Source organism: Antechinus flavipes, chromosome 2 (assembly GCF_016432865.1).
Source record: "Antechinus flavipes isolate AdamAnt ecotype Samford, QLD, Australia chromosome 2, AdamAnt_v2, whole genome shotgun sequence".
Lineage (NCBI taxonomy): Eukaryota > Metazoa > Chordata > Mammalia > Dasyuromorphia > Dasyuridae > Antechinus > Antechinus flavipes.
Window position 1 is genome coordinate 531,873,825 of NC_067399.1, and position 21,351 is coordinate 531,895,175.

At 38.5% G+C, this 21,351-nt stretch overlaps 1 protein-coding gene across 1 annotated transcript in view; it reads right to left on the reverse strand.

The window, feature by feature from the left end:
• Window positions 1–78: 78 nt before the first annotated feature.
• MYO1E (myosin IE) overlaps window positions 79–21,351 on the reverse strand; it is a 222,286-nt gene continuing 201,013 nt past the window's right edge. Inside the window, exons 26-28 of the mRNA XM_051980739.1 lie at window positions 20,479–20,683; window positions 2,536–2,705; window positions 79–1,529 (exon numbers count right to left, since the gene is read on the reverse strand). Coding sequence (XP_051836699.1) covers window positions 1,453–1,529; window positions 2,536–2,705; window positions 20,479–20,683 — 452 coding nt within the window. The 3' untranslated portion in view covers window positions 79–1,452. The remainder of the gene's footprint in view (window positions 1,530–2,535; window positions 2,706–20,478; window positions 20,684–21,351) is intronic.

The window sequence follows — 21,351 nt, forward strand, 5'->3', positions numbered from 1 at the left end:
CCCTTTCTCTTATTTTCACTTTCCCGCTTTTGTTTATTTCTTTTCCTTAACTGTTAAGCTCATAATATGGAACTAAAGAGCTTTTAAAAAGTGTATTTATTGAATCAAGTTTTATGTTTCCAGTTCTTGATATAAGGTGCTTTATATTAGTTCATGGTCCTTGTATTTTATTTTCTCTAATAGAAAACAGGTCACAGCCTCATGCTGTATAGATAGTATCCATGCCTTGATTTTCCAACTGTCAAGAGATTTGCTAGTTAGGGAGGGAAGGAAGAATCACAGAAATAGGAATCTGTGGTTGAACCTATGAATGAACAATGCAGTTCACCAATTCCTGTTTATTTGGGAGAGTTGGGAGTGGAGTGGAGAAGGAGATGAAGATGATACCAATAAGAAAAGTAATAGACATCCAAAATGGGTATGGAGAAAGGCATGGGCTAGAGCAGTAACACTGATTCTATAATTGGAAAGGAATAGTGCACATTCGTAAGTACCTGGTGCAAGTCTTATAATAAAACTAACTCACAACTAAGTACAGTGGAATACTACATTATACATTCATACATGTTTCTACCATTTGATAATTTTGTATATACAGTATACGTTCTGCTTTTATAAATGTACAGCTTGAGGAAGAGAAATCCTTCTTGTAATAGGTACAACATTACACATAAAACCAACATGGGCCAGCCATATTCCATTTAAGACGCAAAGAAGGCAACATGGATAACCCATCCCTCCCATGCCCTCTGCTCCTCCCCAGCCGGACCATCCCTTACAACCAATTCTGGGCAAAGTGCAAACCAGCTGTTCCATATCTGCTTGAAGAGACTTAGCACAGCATCCCTCCACTTCAGCGTTTGGATGCAGACTGTTCACTCATACTCTTAATTGTCAATCTTCTGTCTAAGGGTGATCCAGAGCCTTGTTTGGGATGGATCCTTCCAGGGAAAGTTGCAGCTTTGGCAGAGAAGTGTAGAGAAGACTGTGTCAAGAAGTTTGGGGTTTTTTGTTCTGTTTTGTCTGGTTTTTTTTTTTTTTTTTTTAAACCAAAGAGACTTCAACTAAAAGGCACTTGTCAACAAACAGCCTTTAACACTTTCCCAGGCTTGCATTGGAAAATGACTTGCTGCTTTAACAGAAATCAAAAGGACTGAATGGACTTCACCTTCCATCTGACCAAGTTTAAATACAATAAATAAATCTCTGTCCTTCTGTATTCCTATGACTTAGTCTACCTGGTTGCCTTTTAGATAAGAATAATTCCTAACAATATCCCCCCACCCTCCCCCTGGCTTCTTAATAAGCTCCCTAGTGAAGGCACAGTCAAGAGTTCCAGGCCACAGAGAAGAAATTGCTTGCTGTTACTTAGAAGGGGAGTCATCTAAGATGTTCTGTGCTTCATCTGTTTTTAGGATTCCTCCCTAAATATGGTCCAGCATCTCTTTGTGTTCAGATCTTGGTCACGTAGTTGTTGGGGAACAATCCTTGTTTGCCTCTCAGTCGACCTGTCCACCAGCCTGAGGGGTCTGTGGATTCAAAGAAAGATGAAGTTACCATGGCTATTCAGCCCCAAACCTCACTTTTGGCTGTGGGGCTGAGCCAGCAGTTCTATTTGCATGTGAGGAGAAAATTTTTTGCAATATGAATTAGTAAATACAGAATCATAACATGTCACAGCTGGGAGGGCCCTTAGAGGGTAACTAGCCATCTCCTTTCTTCCCCTTCCCTCATCTTCCTTCTCCTGTCTGTCTCTCCTGTGAACTCCCCCAGAGTAGGGCTTTAGGTCTGTTCCTCCATCTCTCTGTGATACTGTGAGCTTGCTTTTGGATAACTGATAAGCTTGAAGCTCACAAGACTCAGTCATATTTCTTTTCAGTGTAGGTAGGTGAAGTAGTGGCTAGAAGGCTGAACTTGGAGTATCAAGTTCACTATGATCTCAGATAAGTCTCAGCTGTGACTCTGGACTAATCACTTACCCTCTGCCTCAATTTCCAGAAGGGTAAAATGGGGACAATAATAGCACTTCTCCCCAAGTGTGGTTGTGGGAATCAAATGAAAGAGGATTCATAGAGGCAGCTGGTGGTGCAGTGGATAAAGCACCAGCCCTGAAGTCAGGAGGACCCGAGTTCAAATCTGACCTCAGAAACTTAACTCTTCCTAGCTGTGCGACCCTGAGCAAGTCAACCCCAATTGTCTCAGTCTCTCCCCCACCTCACACCCCCCCCCCAAAAAAAAAAAAAGTAAAAAAGTTCTGTCTAATCAGGAACTCTGTAAGTTGAATATTTGAACTCAGGGTTTTTTTCACTGCAAAATTGGCTCATATCGTGATGTTCTGATTTAAATGATGCACCTGACTTACATCTTGAGATCTGTCTGCATCTGCAAAACACACCATTTTCTGAGCACCAGTAACTGCAGATTCCTTAAGCCCTGGCTTTCTGACCCCAGGTTCTGAATCTCCCAGCTTGTTTCTGTATTTTGGCCACCCAACCTGGTGCAATGATAAGCGTTTCCAGATGATCAATCTCTTACCTTCTTTGATAATATCGATGATATCATTGGCATTAAAGCTGAGTTCATCTGTGTCCTGAGCATCGTAAGCATACAGAGCCTTGCACTGTGGTACCTGAGGCTTAGGTTTGGGCTGGGGCTTGGGTCTGCCACCTGCTGGGGGAGGCCGATTTGTCGTCTGTCTCCGGACACTGTAGAGAGGAGAAAGAGAATGGTGACTATACATAGTCTATGGGGCATTCTCACTGCACAGGAATGACTGACTTTTGAGATGGAGACAGCTCCACACCAGGCACATTTTTAGTGAAGATCATGTGTGTGTGTGTGTGTGTGTGTGTGTGTGTGTGTGTGTGTATTTTTTATGTTTTTTTTTTTATTCCTTTGATGACATGTCATTTTCCAATGGTTCTTTTCCTGTCATAAAGAAATATATGTAAGCAAAACAAAGCAATACATTTTCCATGTCTGAAAATGGGTTCCTCATTTCACTCACATAGCCCACCACCTCTCTTTTGAGAAGCAAGCAACATGCTTTCCTCACCAGTCCTCCAAAATCACAGTTGATTATTGCATCAATCAGTTATATCTCTGAATATTGTTTTTCTTTACATTATTGTGTTCATTACGCAAATTCTTCTCCTGGTCCTGCTTGTTTTAATCTCTGGAGCTTACTATTTCATCATGTCTCTGAATTCTCGATTAGTCATTTCTTAACAGTGTAATAATTTCTGATGATGTTCACATACAATTTGTTTAGTTGTGATGGGGGCTGTGTCATATCTCTGTCATTAATGAGTAGGTTATGTAATTATTTCCACATAAGACAGAGAAAGCAAGTACTTAGTGGTCATTTTAGAACCATCTTAATTAACGTCTAAAATTCCTTTAACTAAAGATAAAACTTCATCCCAAAATTTAATATGTGAGAAAGACCACCATGCCTTAAATTCACACTTAACTTTAAATCAGTGACAGCAGACAGCCTTTTTCTAAGAGAAGTTTTGTTATAGCAACAGGGCTAGAAAAAAAGTTGGAAAGTCTTCGAGAAGGGAGGAAGACTACTGGAGGAAGGAGAAAACATAAAGAGAAGTCCTCCTGTTGTCTCCAGATAAATGTGCTATCACTGTGTGTGTGTGTGTTGTGTGTGTGTGTGTATGTATGTGTATACACATGCACACATACACATACAGTTTCTTTAGACTAGTTGAACTTAATTTGAAAAATAGTTATGTATCACGACTTATCTTTCTTCTGCCAGTCTATTCATAGAAAGGAAAAAAAAAAAGGGAAAATCATTACATAATCCAATTCTTTAATTTTTTCATGTTGGCTGAAAGTCTTTCATTTTAAAGACATAGGTTGTATATTTTAAAATATCATCTGTCAGTGCTCCAGCAAGGCTCTAAGAATGGACAAACCTTACACTAAGCTCCTACTGCATCCCAGATGCTGGGAATACAAAGAAAATAAAACAATTTCTGCCATCAAGGGACATAAATTCCTTTGGAGAAAACAACAGATACCTAGAAGGACATACAAAACAAATAAAGGTGAGTAGATGCGGTGGTGTTGGAAATGAAAAGTACTAGCAGGTGAAGGAACTGGGGAAGGCTGAATAAGCTAAACTTTGAAGAAAAACTAGGGATTCCAAGAGACAGAGAGGAGCAGGATGTGCATACCAAGCCTGTGCAAACTCATAGGAGATGACCTGATGCCTTTAGTACAGCTAAAATTATACAATTTCATTTTACACCCGATTTTATTACTCAATCAAATGGTTAAAAAAAAAGCAACATAAATCTCATGAACTCTTGTAGCTTCTATGCTTTTCAGTTGTCAAAATATATTTTTCTGGTAGAATATCATTTATGAAACCTCCCAATTCCCTTCCTTCTCATACATATGTAAATTGTTCACATAAAGATTTTATGGATATGTTTGTGTGTGTATTGTTGTTGTTCATTCATGTCCAACTCTTTGTGACCACATGGATGCTACTGTCCTTAGGGTTTTCTTGGCAAAGATACTGGAGTGCTTTGCCATTTCCTTCTCTAGCTCATTTTAAATGAGGAAACTGAGGCAAACAGAATTAAGTAACTTGCTCGGACTCATACAGCCACTAAGTATCTAAGGCCAGATTCAAACTTGGGGCTTCCTGACTCCAGGCCCAGTATTATTTATCCACTGATCACTTAGCCTATAACACATATTAAATATGTAATTTTTTTCTATTTGTCTATCTATCTATCTATTCAGCCGGCCATTTCTTGGCTTCCTCTTAATTTTGCTATTTCCTATCTCTATAAGAATACTGTGGAACTTACTATTTGACAATGAGCATCCTCCTCTGTATCAATTTCTTCATTTAGATAATACAGGGGTTTACAAATTTTAAATATACATATACACACATTTATGCATATATACGCTTGTATTTGGAATTGATATCTCTGTAATGAGACATAATTTCGTATACAATCCTTATTTTCTGTACTACTTTGTATCTGAAAATCTTCATGTTTATTGCTTTTTATTTTTCTTCAGAATGACAAAAAATTTCAAAAAAGATTTTGGGAGACTTCTTATTTATTACATAAAAAATCTTGATTAAATGCCTATATATTATGCATGGGGAATACAAATATAGCGTGTTCCAAAAAGTTTGATATTAAATAAAAATACTTTGATAATTGTATTTTGGTATAATTGATTTTTTTTTTGTAATTCCATACAACATATTTTATGCATTTTCAAACCTTGTTCTGAGACGGGGTCCAAGACAAAAAAGTTGATGTTAGGGGTCCTTTTCAGCTTTAAAACCTATATTACTATACTATGATTTAGACTTGATTGAGGAATCAAGTAGAAGGAAATCATCTGCTCTGTTGCTCAAGCTTTCTTGAGCAAATGTAAGGTTCTCAAAAGGAGGATTCCATTTTTGTTTATTTATTGTATCCCTACTGTCTAGCACACAGTAGGTGCTTAATCAGTGCTTTCTAATAAGATGAAATCATGCATGCAAAAGCTTGATTGCATACTTGCACAGGAAGCACAGTATAAAAGTGGTTTTTTTTTTTTTTTTAAATATCACCGGGAAGTATTTCTGCTCATCTTTTGCTCCTACCTTCAGAGAAAATTGGGGGTTGGGAGACAGATTAGAGATGACAAGCTGCTGGTGAGCACACCTGGCTCACTATAATCACAAACAGGTGGGTATGGAGGTGAGGGAGAGGGCTGTTGGGTAGGAGAGTGGAGCCCCAAGAACCAGCAGGGGGAGATGTTCCTCCTGCTGTGAGACTCACTCATTCCTTTGGAACTTAGGCAGAGTACCAGGAATGTGGCAGAGCCCTTCCATCCCGGAAGAATGGTTCGGGGAGTGGGGCGGGAACAGAACCTAAAGGTCACGCAATATCCACTCCCTGGGACTGACCTCTTTTTCATGCATCCAAACTGCTTTGCTTTCCTTTGAGAGGCAAATACACCTGCTATGCATCTCAGGCGTTAAATCATTTCCTAGTTAATGTTTATTGAAAATCCCAGCTTTCCTGTTCTGAGAAATGCTTACTGTGAAAGTATGCGGTGTAAGTAGTTTCTTAATTAAAGTAGCTTATATTGAGACTATGTCAGCACTGTACTAATAAAAGCCCATTAGCCTAGGTATTAAGAGGAGTCATCTGATTTCTCTGCAATAAGCAAATAAAAAAAAAGGAAGGAGGGACTGGAGGTGGGAAAGAAGCTAAGAAGTAGTTATTTTATTTTCCACTTATGGAAGGTCAAATCCCATTATAAGAAAAATACAGCTGACATTTCCATTAAAGCAGGCTGGAGAGCACAAAGCAAACTAAATACTGGGTGTGGGCAAGAGAGAATATTTGTCTGCTTCTGTATGCCAGGAAAAATGCACCATTAGCACAAGTTGGCGTGGCTCCTGATTGGTGCTTCTCTCAGTGGGGAGAACTGGAAGCAACTGAATTCTACAGAAACTACTAGGAACCTTCTTTGTGCAAAGCACCATATCAGGTGCTGGGCATACAAAAAATGCTGAGGAAAAAAGTGGCTCTGGAGTCAGGGATTCTGGAGTCAGATCCTGCTGTAACGCTTACTATCTGTGTGACCCTGGACAATTTACTCCACCTCCCTGGGGTTCATTTATCTTATTTATAAAAGGAGAGGGTCCACATTTCTTTTCAGTTCTTAGTCGTAAGGAAATGCAGAATTTTAACAAATAGGAGGAGCAGAGGAGATTTTACCTGAACCTGGTCTTAAAAGAAATCAAGGGCTCTTAAGAGGCAGACATAAGAGGAGGAAGTACACTTCAAGAAAGGCTTCGCAAACAGTCACATGAGATTGGAGAATAGTAGATCAGTGTATCATGACCATTGTATTGGAAGGAGAAAAATCTGAGGTTTGGAAAGGTTGGCTGGGGCCAGACTGTGAAGCCCTTTCATTGCCATATGAAGGTTTTATTTTATCTTAGAGACAATAGGGAGTCAATAAGGATTCTTGAGCAGGGAAGTGAAATGGTCAAACCTGTGTTTTAGGAATACTAATTCAGCAGCTGTATGGAAGACAGTAGGAGATAGAACAGAGGCTATAACAGCTGAGAGGAGATAAAGACTTAAACCAGGCTAGCAATAGGTCTTCAGAGAGAAGAGAAAGCATGAAGGAGCTGTTGGAATCAGACACAGAAGTTGAAACCTATTCGAACTGGAACCAAGCTGTTAGTAGCTTGTAGAAGTTAGTAGCCTGGGATAGAGGAAAGTTTGAATTGTATAGTGAATCAGTAGTAGCATGTGAAAGAGGAACCTCCCCCCCCACAAAAAAAAAAAGCATGAAAAAATGTGACAGCATTTTTTCCTTTCAAACCATCTCCCTGGAAAAATTTGCATTTATTCCAATGAAGGCCCTATGCTCAAAACACATGCTATATGCCTCTTGAAGGACTGCCTTCAGGGCCAGCCACATCATAACCCCAGAAAAAAGTTAGTTTCCTTATTCTTGGGATTATGCTTTACCTTAAACCCCTAAGGACTAGCCACATCATAACCCCAGAAAAAAAGTTAGTTTCCTTATTCTTGGGATTATGCTTTACCTTAAACCCCAAGTGATATTACTAATTATAATAGCTCACCTTATTCAGCTGACTTGTTTCTGAATGTTTTGTGTTTTTCTCCCAAATTTACCATCACTGAGGGTATATACAAGCATGTCACAGATTCATAGAATAATTCACATTGGGGTGGGGGAATCACACGTATGCATGCACACATGTGTGTATGTATAAAAGTTCACTTGTTCTCCCCAGGAGCCTTTAAGAACAAAGACTATCTTATCCTGCTTCTATATCTCCTAAAACATCTATCACAGCCACTTGTTGAAAGACTGATCAGATATGTGAATGAAGGTTTTGACTACTGTAATCACTGACAAAGCAATCAGTATTTCTAATTTTTACAAGATTGGTTAGTTAAAGCTGTGAATTCTTCCCATTTATCTATGAAACAATTTGAAATTATATAAATTAATCTTAACTGCTCACACTCTTCACCTAAAGTTCCAACTTCTACCCATTTATCTCAGGGAAGTTCAAGACAGAAAGAAAGATGCCATTTATGTCAATATATTTATGTGGTAAAAAAAAAAAAGCCAGGAAAAAATAGGCACCTATTGACTAGGAAAGACTGAACTAATTACAGTATGTGAATGTAATGGAATATTGTTTTTCTGTGAGAAATACTTAAGTATGAGGGATTGAGAGAAACATGAAAGAACTATGAATTGATGCAGTGCTCATCTCAGAAAATAAATGAAAGAAAGCACTTCTCAGAATACAAATGAAAAAATGCACCCCCTTGCTTCCTTTAGAGTGCAGAATATTGCCTCTGATGATTGACATTTTAACTTCATTTATGACAAAGAATTCAAGATGGAGGGGGTTATACTAATAAATTACCATCCAAAAAGGTAAATAATAATAAAAATTTTAATAAAAACATTCAAGCAGATCACCTGAAAACTCAGTTGCTGCTCTTGGGCCAGACCAGCTTCTTTAGGCTGTGCAGGGAGGCACTTATTAACTAAGTGTACCTCTGCCAACACGCTCTGAAGAGAACTGTTTATGTCTACTAAAAGGTAGCGGATGGTGGTGGAAGGTGAGAGTTGGAAATGCATGAGATTATAGGTCTCAGTTTGCTTCCTTGGGACAATTTCCTATAGTCCCTCTCTCCCCTCCCCCCAAAAAAAGAAACTTGAAAATTTACGTACTCAATCAAGGCAGCAAAGACAAGCCATCAGAATTCAGCCAAAATCCCTACTTTAACCAAAATGACTCAAGCATTCTCTTCACTTAAGATTTGCAACACTCCCTTTGTTCTGAGTCATTTCATTTGGCTAAACAAGACACTCGTCATTCAGCAGCTGGAGCTTTTTTGAATCCATTACAGCTTTGAGATAATGGAGTATTATTTACCATTGAACTGAGCCCATGCCTTGAGAGAAGGCATGTGTTTGTGCTGATAGGGAGCCAGGCAAATGTGTAGGGAGAATATATGTTGGGGGAAGGGAAGAGAAGAAGATATAGAGAGGGCAAACAGCATTCCACTTTGCATTGCTGGATTTTTTTTAGCAGGTACTGGCCACACTATTGTCTTTCTCCTTTCAAATTCTATCCCATGATAGAAATGGCAGGAAGCCTATTTCTTATATACTTTCTCAGAATGTACCTTTCCTAAACTAAATCAAAGTTCATTAGTCCAGAAAATTACAGATGTCTTAAATTTCATTCTTAGTGGGTGGATGATCATAAAAATCACAGTGTACATTAGTGTACACATTAGTGTACGTTCTTAGTGGATGATCACAAAAATCACAGAATTTTATCAAGTTGGAAAGGATTTTAGAGGTCAAGTAATCTAACCTCTGAACCCAGGTGAGAATCCTTTCTATCCCTGATAGGTCATCTCTATGCCAGGAGTGTCAAATTCAAAAGGAGCCAGATTCCTTGGCTGCCTATTAGCTTAGAAAACCACAAATTAGCATCATCTGTGTTTTATTGTAATTTCATTTATTTGTTAACCATTTTTTCAATTATATTTTAATTTGGTTTGGCCAGATTTGGGAGTTTTGGTGGGCTGTATGTGCAAGTTAGACTTTGAATTTGGTCTTTGAGTTCTTCCAGTGACGAGGAGCTCATTTGACTGTTGGGCTATTAGAAAATTCTTTATATTGACCCCAGATATACCTCTGTAATTTGAGTGTGAGGCATTTGGGGTTAAGTGACTTGCCAGGGTCACACAGCTAGGAAATATTAAGTATCTGAGGGCAGATTTGAACTCAGGTCCTCCTGACCTCAGGGCTGGTGCTCTATCCACTGCATCATCTAGTTACTCCTATCTCTCTGTAATCCTTTGGTGCTATACACAACATCTATTCTTCCACAAAATCCCTTTGAATACTTGAATGTGCTCCCCAATCTAAGTCTTCTGTTCTTCAAAATAAGCATCCTTAGTCCCTCTGTTTGTCATAACATGGTTTGCAGACCCCTCATGTTCCTGAAGACTTTCCTCTGGATACGTTTATTTGTCTATAAGTCAATTAACAAGTTTTTATTAAGTGTCTCTTATATTAATGTGTAGCATTAAGCTACATAGGAAAAAAACCCACTATCACAATAGTCCTCAAGGAACTCAGCGAAATTAGATATACTCATAAAAATATATACAAACAACACATACATATAAAAGAAATGTTCTTTGATCAACAGTACATTCAAATGAGTATGAATGAGCAGTGTGATGCTAAAGTTTTCTAGCCCAGGACTTCTTTTTTGTTAGTAGTTTACTTTACCAAATACATATAAAGATAGTTTTCAACATTCATTTTCACAAAACATTGTGTTCCAATTTTTCTCCCTACCTCCCCAAGACAGCAAGCAATCTGTTGTAGGTTAAATATGTGCAATCCTTTTAAATATATTCCTCTATTTGGCACTTTTTTCTACTTGCAACCCCTTTTCTCCCGAGATATTTTTACATGACCCCAGGTATAGGGGTATTTAAAATAGATATACAAAGATTTACTAATAATAAATCATAATTTTGCAACCCCCAAATTCAATTATGAGACCCCAGATGGGGCTGCAAACCAGTTTAAGAAACTGGGGTCTATCATACTTTATCAGAGATCAGGGTACTCTTTGCATCTTAGATCATTGAAGTTTTACTTCTTCCCACTATCATGGGGAGCTGACAATATTTTGCTTCCAGTTGCTCATAAGTCACTTAATTAGCTTTGCTGTCATAACAGAAGAGAAAGCAGGCCCAAGGGTCTTGTGTTGGTCAGAATGGCCGTGTATTGACCTAACGTGATGAGCAGTGTAGAACAGAACACTGACCCAGAGACTTTCCCCCTGTTGATCTTATTTAAACATCACTAGCACAGACATGCTTGTTAATCAAAAGTACTACATATATGAGCAAAGGGCAATTTGTGAGCTTGGCTATATATGGTTATTCCCAAGAGAGGATTAACAACTCTAGTTTTCTATGGATATTCTTTTCTCTCTCGGTTTTCCTTACGTCACTGGAACATCACCTGTATCTAGCCCCCAAGCTGTGAATATACTCAGCTAAGGCTCTGTATTCTTTCTACACTATAAATTTTCTCTTGGCAACCTCCATAGGTCCAAAGATCATCTCTCCTACCCAAGTTCCAATCCATAGCACAAATTGCCTATCAGAAATTTTTAAATGAATGGCTGTATTTGTAACTCAACGTGTCCAAAACCCGCTCCTTTTCCAAACTTGCCTATTTTTGTTAAAGGCACTACCATTATTCTTGATCTCAGGTTCATCTCTCTATCCAGTCATTCTTTCTCACCACTCATATCTTTGCCAAGTTTTATCATTTCTATCTCTACAATATTTTCTGTCTCCATTTTCTCCACTGATACAGCCATCAACCTAAACGATTGTAATAGCTCCTAATTCGTCTGCCTTTCTCAAGTTGCTCTCTACTCCCTCTTCTGCACAGCTTCCAAACTGGAATTCTTGAAGCATAGATTTGACTATTCCTCTCTCTTATTTAAAAAAATCCTGGTGTCTCCCTGTTACCTCAACGATGCAAGCTCCTTTGTTGTTTAAAGCCCTACACAATCTAGCTCCAACTTACTTGGTTCATTTTACAATTCACCTCTACTGCTTTTGCTGTACTTCATGCATGATAGTCCAACTCCCAACTCCAAGCTTTTGGACTGGCTATCTCCCCTTCCTTGAGTGTTAGCTCTTCTCTCATTTCTACTTATTTGAATATCTAGCTATTTTACAGGCTTCATTCAAGTGCCACATTCTTCATACCCACCTCCAGCTGTTAGCATCCTCCTTGAAATGGCTTTGAATTTATACTTTACAAAATTATGTATACATTTATTTTATCCACCCCAATAAAATATAAGTTCCTCAAAGGCAAGGACTTCTATGTATTTGTTTCTGCATCTTTAAGAGAGTGACTGGCACGAATGAATGTGTTTGATGGTGGCAAAAATTTTTTTAAAAATAAATTTGACTCAGTTCTCTATATGTTTGACAAAGAAGGTCTTCATCAGAGAAATTTGCTTCAAAATTTTTTTCACAATTACTATCGCTAATTGTATATCTCTCCTGTTTATTCTATTGTTGGAATCCTTACTAACTGCTAACTAATTAGAGTTGATCTAATCTTACAAGAAGATGTTTTGGCCAGAACCTGAAACAAGGTACTAAGTAGAACTAATCAATACAAGGCTTGTGTTCACACCTTTACTCATTGGAGTTCAATGAGTTCACACCTCCCTTGAAATCATTGGGCCAGAGAGCACTATGGGAGAAAACCCATAATCCCTCTCTCTGGAAGGAGCATAAATAGGCCAATGGGCCAGTCGAAGTTCTTCAGAGAGAGGAAGACGCTACAAGTCGAGATTTCACCGGAATGACATGAAGACTGGAGCTGGCTGGAGGCTGAAGAAAGCAGAGGCAGAGGCTGAAGGACCAGACCTTTGGATTTGGTGACATTCGGAGAGAGCTCTTGGAACCAAGCAGAGAGATAGGCCTCTAAGCTAACTGGGCCATATTGGGATAATAAAAGATCTGAACTTTTATCACCTGGCTGCGTTTTGAGAAGAAAAAGCTCACCACATTCTATTCTCTCTTTCCCTTCATCCTGTCCTTTCTCAAAAGTATTTTGCTTTTAACCATACCTCCCCTAATATGTACTCTTTTCCATCATCCTCTCCCCTTCTCATATCTCCTTCCCCTTCCTATATCAGTTTGGAAGCTGTAGGAAAGAGAATAACTGGAGAAAGAAAGACTAATTAAATTAAAGAACTTTTCAATACAGAATAAGAACAAGTAGGGAAAATGTTGTAGAAATAGAAATAATAAGATTTGGCAAATAGTTACATATGGGGTCCCCATAAGGGACTTGGATTTCCTACTATCTTTTATGGGCATAGTTATCAAGACCTATTCTGCTGGGGATTCCCCAGACCAGAAGGCTATTGAATATGCCTTTTTTTCCTATTTTGTGCTGGCTTTCCTCTGGAAATGGAGTTAAATAACATCCATCTCCTTTTGTGTAACTGCTAATAGCTCTCTCCAACAACAAAGCACATAGGATGATACGAGTTAGCAAGCTTGGCCAGCGAGATTTTCCATATTGTGTGACTTGCACTCATGAAGACTTAACTCTACAGGCTGTATCACTATTTCCCCTTCTTCCTTTTGGAAACTGCTCATTTGCCCCAACACCTATTTAGGCAAATAGACTGAAGTTACTTTTTGCACCACTAGATGGGGACTCTGCATAGTCCAAGAAAGACAAAAAACTCCAACGACTTTCTAGTATTTCTGGGAACTGACTTTTAAGTTGATAAGGATGCTGGCAAAGACAAAATGCAAAGTGGTCAAAAGAAAGCGCTACTTAACAGCCAGTTGTGCCTGTACTATAGGTCTATCAACAACAAAAAAGAAACTTTATAAACTCTTATTTTTGAGACTAATTTGCCCTTCCAAACATAGACTCATTAGTGTAAGCTACAGCTCACTGACAGCCATGGCCTATTTCATGTCGATAGGATCTGAACAGCAGGTTTATTATGCCATAGGTTTAGGTTGGCTCAGTACCAAGCTTCACCCTTTGGGCTGTTTTTTTGTTGTTCAATGGTTTCATCTGTGTCTGACTCTTCATGATCATTTGGAGTTTTCTTGGCAAACATTTGGAGTGGTCTGCCATTTTCTTTTCGAGGCTCATTTCTGAAGCCATATTTGATCTCAGGAAAAATGAGTCTTTCTGAGTACAGATACTCAGGGCTTTAAACACTGTGCCAGCTAACTGCCCTTTGGGCTAGTATCTTTTACCTACTATGCATTCTCAGTCTGAGTTCCAGATGCTCATTAGTCTACTATACTGCCATGATTTTCCTTTTTTGACCATTACACACTTGAATTGTTCTTGGTCCTTGGCCACCTGTCTAACCTTTTGCTATTAGTTGTCATTACTGCTAATATATACTCCTAATTCATCCAACTGGCTCTGATTTATAGTAAGACCGTGTCAAATTGTTGCTGTTTATTATGCCAGGTTTTTCTAGGCCTGGTTACTGGTCTTCCCTCCTTTTATAAGGATTGAATTTTATGAGGACAGAAGAATTACATGGTTTTTCCCTGTCACTGACAGACTTTAAAGATTAAACACACACATAATGCTGTTGTAAAGTTAAGCTTTTTGGAAGAAACCAAGTGATACCCACACTTTTACTTTATAGTTGAGCAGGGATAACTTTAGTAAGGCTGGTGGAACAAAAACCAGGCAGGTCTGACCAAAAGAGAAAGGTTTTGAGTCCAGACCCAGAGAAAAACTACCTATTTGCTTTCTCAAACCCAGCCCTGCTAAATTTAGAGAGGGCCGCAAGTGCCAGAAGATTAGCTACCAGATAACAACATTTTGGCTCAGAGCAATATACAAAGACCCTCCACCACGGCACAGTAGGGCTGTAATCAACATTAGGAGTGCCTGCACTGATGAAACTGCAGACCTTTTGAAATATTGGATCCAGATGATAAGTGGATGAGCCACCAAGACGAATATCAGTTTACGCCAATTATACTTTTTCTCTCTCCTAAAGAAAAACAAAAAGATGAGCCAAAAGGGTGAGAGGACAGGGCAGTATTAGTCTTGGTTCTGCCAAATATTAAGTGCTAAAAAGTTGTTGTTCCTGAGAGTTTTTAAAATTAGGTTAATAATAATAATGCACATTTATATAGCTGACAAAATGCTTTACAAGTATTATCTGTGGATATGCATGAATTTGTGTTTCTGAAATAATATCTAAGCATCCATTTTAAACCATCATGATCCTCATTTGGCTGCCTTATGGGATCTAGGAATTCCCTTTTGGGCCCAGGACAATGTTCTAACAGCCTCCTATAATAGAAGACAAATTCGATTCTTCTTGGCATAAGAAAAACTATTATCTTTAGGTAATCTTGTAGCTTCTGAAACATCCTGTACAAGCTCTCTGGCTTCAAAGAAGAGAAATTCACCCTCTTGTCCTTTTATAAAATTTTAGAAAAAGCTCCGCTCTCAGGCTGTTAGGGACACAGGACAGTTACATTAGATTTTTGTTCACAAAAGAAAAAAAGATAGTGATTCTGAACATGTTGAACCCTCCTGTGCTTCACACAGTGTTCTGCACACAGTAGGCAATCAGCTTATGCATTGTAATTGGCTAATGAATATATGGAAATACCAGTCCTCCTGTTAATGGCATAGTTAGTGGCTGAGATAATGAACTAAAATCTAGATGCATGATCTTTGGCTGCAAAGGAAATAAAGGGCATGCTGTACAGCCCAGGGGGGGTGCCAGGCAGCTAAAGCTGCACATGTGCCAGCTGGGTTAAGACACAAATTTTCTAAACTGCCTGTTTTTGGCCGACAGATGTTGCCATTTGTCCAGTGTATGAGCTTGTAACTTGCAAAGTGGACAGGAGGGAGTTTTGGGGACTGCCAACTTTGAAACAAGCAGGGAGCAGGAAAGACAGCAAAGGGATTTAGTTTGTTTTACTTTACTGCTTGGTTTTCACACCCTGTCTACCCTGGAATGGCACGGCATGTACAGGAGGTGCCACATGCGGCCCAAAGGCTCACCCGCTGCACCAGTGCTTGCCCCTGGCAAGACAGCCCTGTCCAACGGTGGCAGCTCCGGTTGCTCTCGGAGGGAGGGGCCGTTTAGCCCAACTGGCGTCATTGTGATTTACAAGTGCGTAACTCCAGCTTATAGTGGTGTTCATTCGGCTATGTCAGCCGCCTCACTTTCCCAACAGCATTACAAGGAAAAATCCTGACTTTATTAAGCACAGCCAGTCAGAAAACAGTCACCTTCTGGCCCAATTTAAGGCAGAAGACATCTAATTATACTGAGTACTCTGGGGAAACCATCTTGAGAACCCATTCCAGGGCGAGTTAATATGACTACCTGCTAGCTATTTATTTTCTGTTTAAGGCCAACTTTTCCCATCTGTAACACAGCTATAGTAAAGCTGGTCATTTTACAGAGAAGGAACTAGCTATTTAGGGGCTCGGGAACTGATTTTTTTCAACTATCTCAATAAATAGGTTTCAGTATAATTAGTTTCCTTTACAAATCTATATATTTTTGTTCCTTTAAAAACATTGTTCTGAAAACAGGCTTTGCCAGATTGCCAAAGCACCAAAAAACTCCATTAAGGACCCCCTGTTGTAAAGGTTTTTGATATAGGGGAGAAAAGTGCTGGGGAAAGTAGTATGATGTCTACATCTAGCTACCCAAGTGTAAGTTTAATTTCAAATTAAATGAATGGTTGTTGCCCATCCAGGGGAAGGGATACAAAGTGGAAGCAGATGAAGAGCTGTTTCACAGCTGTTATTACTAGAGTCAAAAGATTTGCTGAGTCTTTACTCAATAGCGGGTGATGTGTGTTCTTTAGTTAGCTATGTTGGTTTTTCTCTTACTGAGGGTCTATTTAAAGTCTTTTCAGAATGGTAGAGCTTGTAAGTGTACAATCCAATAGTGTAGCCTTCAAGAATCCAGGGTGATTGCTATGCTACAATGAAGCTTCAGAACAGTCTTTGTGGAGAATCAAAGTTTTTAGAAAACCAATAAACTTTAATTTGATTTTCGGTATTTTAAATGTGAGATATTTGTTAAAGGATCAAAGAGCATACATGGCTTTGGAGAACCTGCATCATATCAATTTAGATATTGTCACTATAAATAAAACCAGCAGAATGAAATTGCAACAAAATAGTTCTCCTTGGAAAGATAATTAAAAGAGACTTGGCTGAGAGGGTTTTGGTGTATTCTTGTAGGCAACAAGAAACATTATTGCATGGGATATTGTGTATCCTTATGTGTTGCAGTTTTGATGATAAACATTTAATAAAAGATAACCATGAAAACAACTAGATTGTTCAACTCCATGCACTGATGAAGAAGACAGTGAGAAGCTCTTTGAAGCACTTGATAACCTTTTAAACAATGTATATGCCATGTTGTGAATTCAAAGGCATAAAAGGTAAGAGAAATACATGAGATGGCATAGTTCAGGAAAAAAAAGGAATGAGAGAGACTTGTAGAATACAGAGGAGCTTCACACCTCTGATGCTTTCTTTGAAAAAAGAATTGATGATCCTTAGATATGGATAATATCAAGTGATACCACAAAGAACAAAAAAGATGAAATTCTACTTCCTAGCTTTGTGACCCTGGGCAAGTCACTGAACCCCCAACTGTCTTAGCAAAAAAATAAAAAAAATGAAATTCCAATCAAAAGGAAGACTTGGTATTAATGTAGGAATTCTCTCTGAGTCAGTTCTCATCAACTTGTCAAAGCTAAGAACAAAATTAGTTTTGAAGAGTGATAATGAATAAAAGATACGGTGCACAATTGACAAAACTCAACTTTAAGCTGCTTAAACAAGAATTGAAAATTAAAAATTATAAATTGACAACAGAAACAATACAGACAATGGCTATAATATAAGTTTTGAAGACATATTTCTCACAATAAAGAGACCAGAGGAGCTCAAAAAGTGCTTTAGTCAGCAAATGTCTGATATACTTGCCAAATGGAAGAGAGATGGAAGCCAAATGCAACACTAGGTTAGAATATAAATTAGTTTATAAGATCTTACACACACAAAAATATATGGACACATGAAAAATACTGTTTCAAAACAACAAGCAGTGAAGGGTAGAAATTCAAAGAAATCTTGGCGAGATATCCAACTAAGTAAGGTCATCCAAAAGCATTCCAGAAAGAAAATGGAGAGACCTCAAATAGAAGAAAAATAGATTTGTAAAAAGTGTAAAAAAAAATCCCCATTTTAACAAAATGACTCCCCCCTCCCCCCCACAATCAAAGATGCTGAAACCACTATAGTTGAACATCCCAGATCCAGTGAAACTGGAAAGTAGAATAGGCTCAAAGGAGAATCAAGCCAGAAAAAGTAGCCAGATTGGACAAAGTATAGAGGAGACTCATTGTGAAGGCAAGACAATTATGAGGGTGCTGAAGGAGAAGATACGAGTCAACAACACCTTAATACAAAAAAGGCAGCTGAGAACATTTATCTGGCTTGCATTAGTAGAGAGAATTACTTCCTAACTTAGATGCCCATTCTGCTTTCTATATAGAGTCCTTGAAAATTAATTCTATGTAAATAGAGGACATCCTCAATGAAGGCATTGGCAGAGCTTAAGAAAGACTTTTGTAAGCTATATTAAATAAAGAATTACATTTACACCAACTCAAAGATATTAGGACTATAATATCCCATTATGCTTCTTGTTTGATCATGAAAAAAACATTCAATTTGGTAAAACAGCACCTCACAGACTCCATTACAACAAAGTGTCTCCTCTATGCATTAAAATCATTTAAGATTCCTTGGAAGAGGACATAATAATAGAAATAGTTCCTGTTCAACAATTCTTTTATAACAAATATCAGGGAAGTCATAAAACAAATGCTCTCTGAAAGATTAGCCACTACAATGGAGAAATCAAGTGCAGAGTTTAAGTCAAAGGGGGGTCCTGATGAGGTCCTCCAGATGGTTCTATTTCTGGATGACACGTTGAATACATCAACACTTAGCATCCTGGGAGAGATCTGTAATCATTCAAAAGAGTTTGGCTTTTCGACCCACCATGTCAAGTCTGATCAACAGTATGTATATACAGATGGACAATGATGTGGACCCATAGATGAATAGGAAGAGGCAGAGAATGGGCTTTTTCAAGTAGGTGATAGGAAGCTAAGGAACTGAAACTTCGGATAAAAAACGTAACCCTAACCCTAGGCATGGCCCTTATTTTTACAGCATAGTCATGTACCTCTACCCAAAGCATGAGCCCAGAGTAAAAATTTTAATTAATTTAACAATTTTCTTTGTGCCATAAAAAACAGAATGAATTTGGAGAACTGCGAGAAAATCTGTAGGAACTGATGCAAGACCAGTAGAGTAATATACTACAACATTCAGAAGAAACACATCCTTAATGAGCATCTAAATGCAGATTAAATGTAATTACCAAACTTATTCTCAGAGGATAGATGATGAAACATGGTTCCCTCCTTTTATTAAGGAGGTTGGGGAACCAGAGGCACAGAAGGTGGCATGTGTGGTCATGTGTATATGTAAGGATTACTTTATAGGTTGATTTTCACTTAACAGTGGTGGTTTTTTTTTTTTTTGTTTGTTTGTTTGTTTGTTTGTTTTTGGAGAGGGAGTAAGGGAAGATACAAAGAAGAGTTCTAAGGTGAAGAAATGTCAGGAAATGAATGATATTAAAAAATGGGAGATCCAATAAGTTTTTTAAAAATGTAATACTCATGTGACTTGTATTCTCTTATATTCTTATGCAGATCATCTCACCTATTTACTATGTAATACAAGCACTTGTTTCTTCTTACATACCAGTAATTTTGTGAAGACCAGACATATAAGAGTATCTCCTCAGGAATGCTCTGAATATATCAAAGCTGTATGCATCTCTGCCTTGTCCTTTTTGTGGCTAAAACTCCTTTGAATCACACACACACACAACCAGGTCGCCATAATCTGTGCTCTTTGGAAGATTAAAACCACTTAATAACACCTCAGTCCTTTGATTCAGGAATAAACTGAAAAGCCTCCGAATCATTCTCATCAATCATATGACTTTGGAGTGGAATACAAATCTTGAAAGACAATTCTGATACCCATTCAAATTCTGTGTATTCCTTTATGCCTTTCCTGGTCTCCCCAGATGCTGATAATTTCTCCTTTCAAGTTGCCTTCATATACTCTGTTTATATCTTGTTATATCTTTCCATTAGAATGGAAATTCCTTGAGGGCAATGATTATGTTTTGCCTTTTTTATTATCTAGATGCTAGGTGGTGAAAAGGATAGAGTGCCCAGCCTGGAGTCAGGGAGCCTCATCTTTGTGAGTTCATATCTGGCCTCAGATAGTTATTAGTCGTTGACCCTGGCCAAGTCACTTAACCTTGTCTGACTCAATTTCCACATCTGCAAAACTTCAAATGGATTGGACACCACTGAACAACAACCAAAGCTGGCTCCAACTAAATGCTTAATAAATGCTTTTTTGACTGACTGGCTGCATGTGCTGGCATGTTACTTAATCTTGCAGTGATATAAACAACTCTGTATTACTAACTATCAGGAAAGGTGCCATCTTGAATTAGCAGAAAATTCTTCCACTGGGAATTTGTTGTATTACTTAAACCCCAAGATCTAGTCAATAGCCTCTCTTTCTGTTATAACCCCAACAATATCTTTCTTAAAGGGCACATAGTATATAAAAATGGAACAAAGATGTTTCAGAACCTGTATTGCTATTGAAGGGACACAAGTTGCCCTCCTGAGCTAGTGCTATGTGGAGACTCACCCAGCTGCTCCTTGATCTGGGACCTTTAAGAAGTCCAGGCTTTCAAGCTGCTGGGAAACTCGGTCAGAGCCAGTCGATTGTTGTCGAGGTAAGGGTGGACGTGTCATAGATGTATAAAGGCCTTTCTGATTGGACCTTGTATTTCCAGGAGCCTGGGGATGGGGGACAAACTGGGAGGTTTTGATGACTCCATTTTGATGATATCCTAGACAGAAAATGGAAGGAGAGAGAGGAGAAAATACTGCTTAGTTTTTCTGAACTGAATTAATACAGCTAATCACTCTTTCTTGAAGTCTCTAAAGAACATTCCATACTTTTCATACGTTTACATCCAACTTTCAGCTGTGCATTTTAAAGGTTTACTACAAATCAGATAGTCACCATCTTCTCACTGACTCCATAAAAACAGTCAAACAAGGTGGTACTAGGAATTGGATTAGGAGGGGGCCTGAGGAGGCTAACTGCCTGGGCTGGATAGCAACTGCAGCTGTTTGGTGTGTGTGTGTACTGATGTGGCCAAAAGGGAAAAAATACATGGCTGTTTCCTAAGAGGGCTGGCCAAAAACTAGGCAGGCAAGTAGGCCACTGTCTAGCTAGCAGGCCACACAATTCCTCCTGAGGCCAGATTCCAAATTTTCTTTAGGGAACACTTAAAAAAAAAATGAGCTTGACGCATGCAGTGGTAAATACCCTTTGCTTAAATCCATTGGGATTGGGAGAACTCTAAGCCAAATATAAGTTAGTTGTCAAAAAGATCAAATTTCAACCCTATGTGATTTCTTCTCCTTGAGCCAATGCCAGTCTGCCTTTTCTTGGTCTCTTTCCCATAGACAAAAAGGGTCAGTGTTATTCTGCACTTGGGCCTCCTCTGAT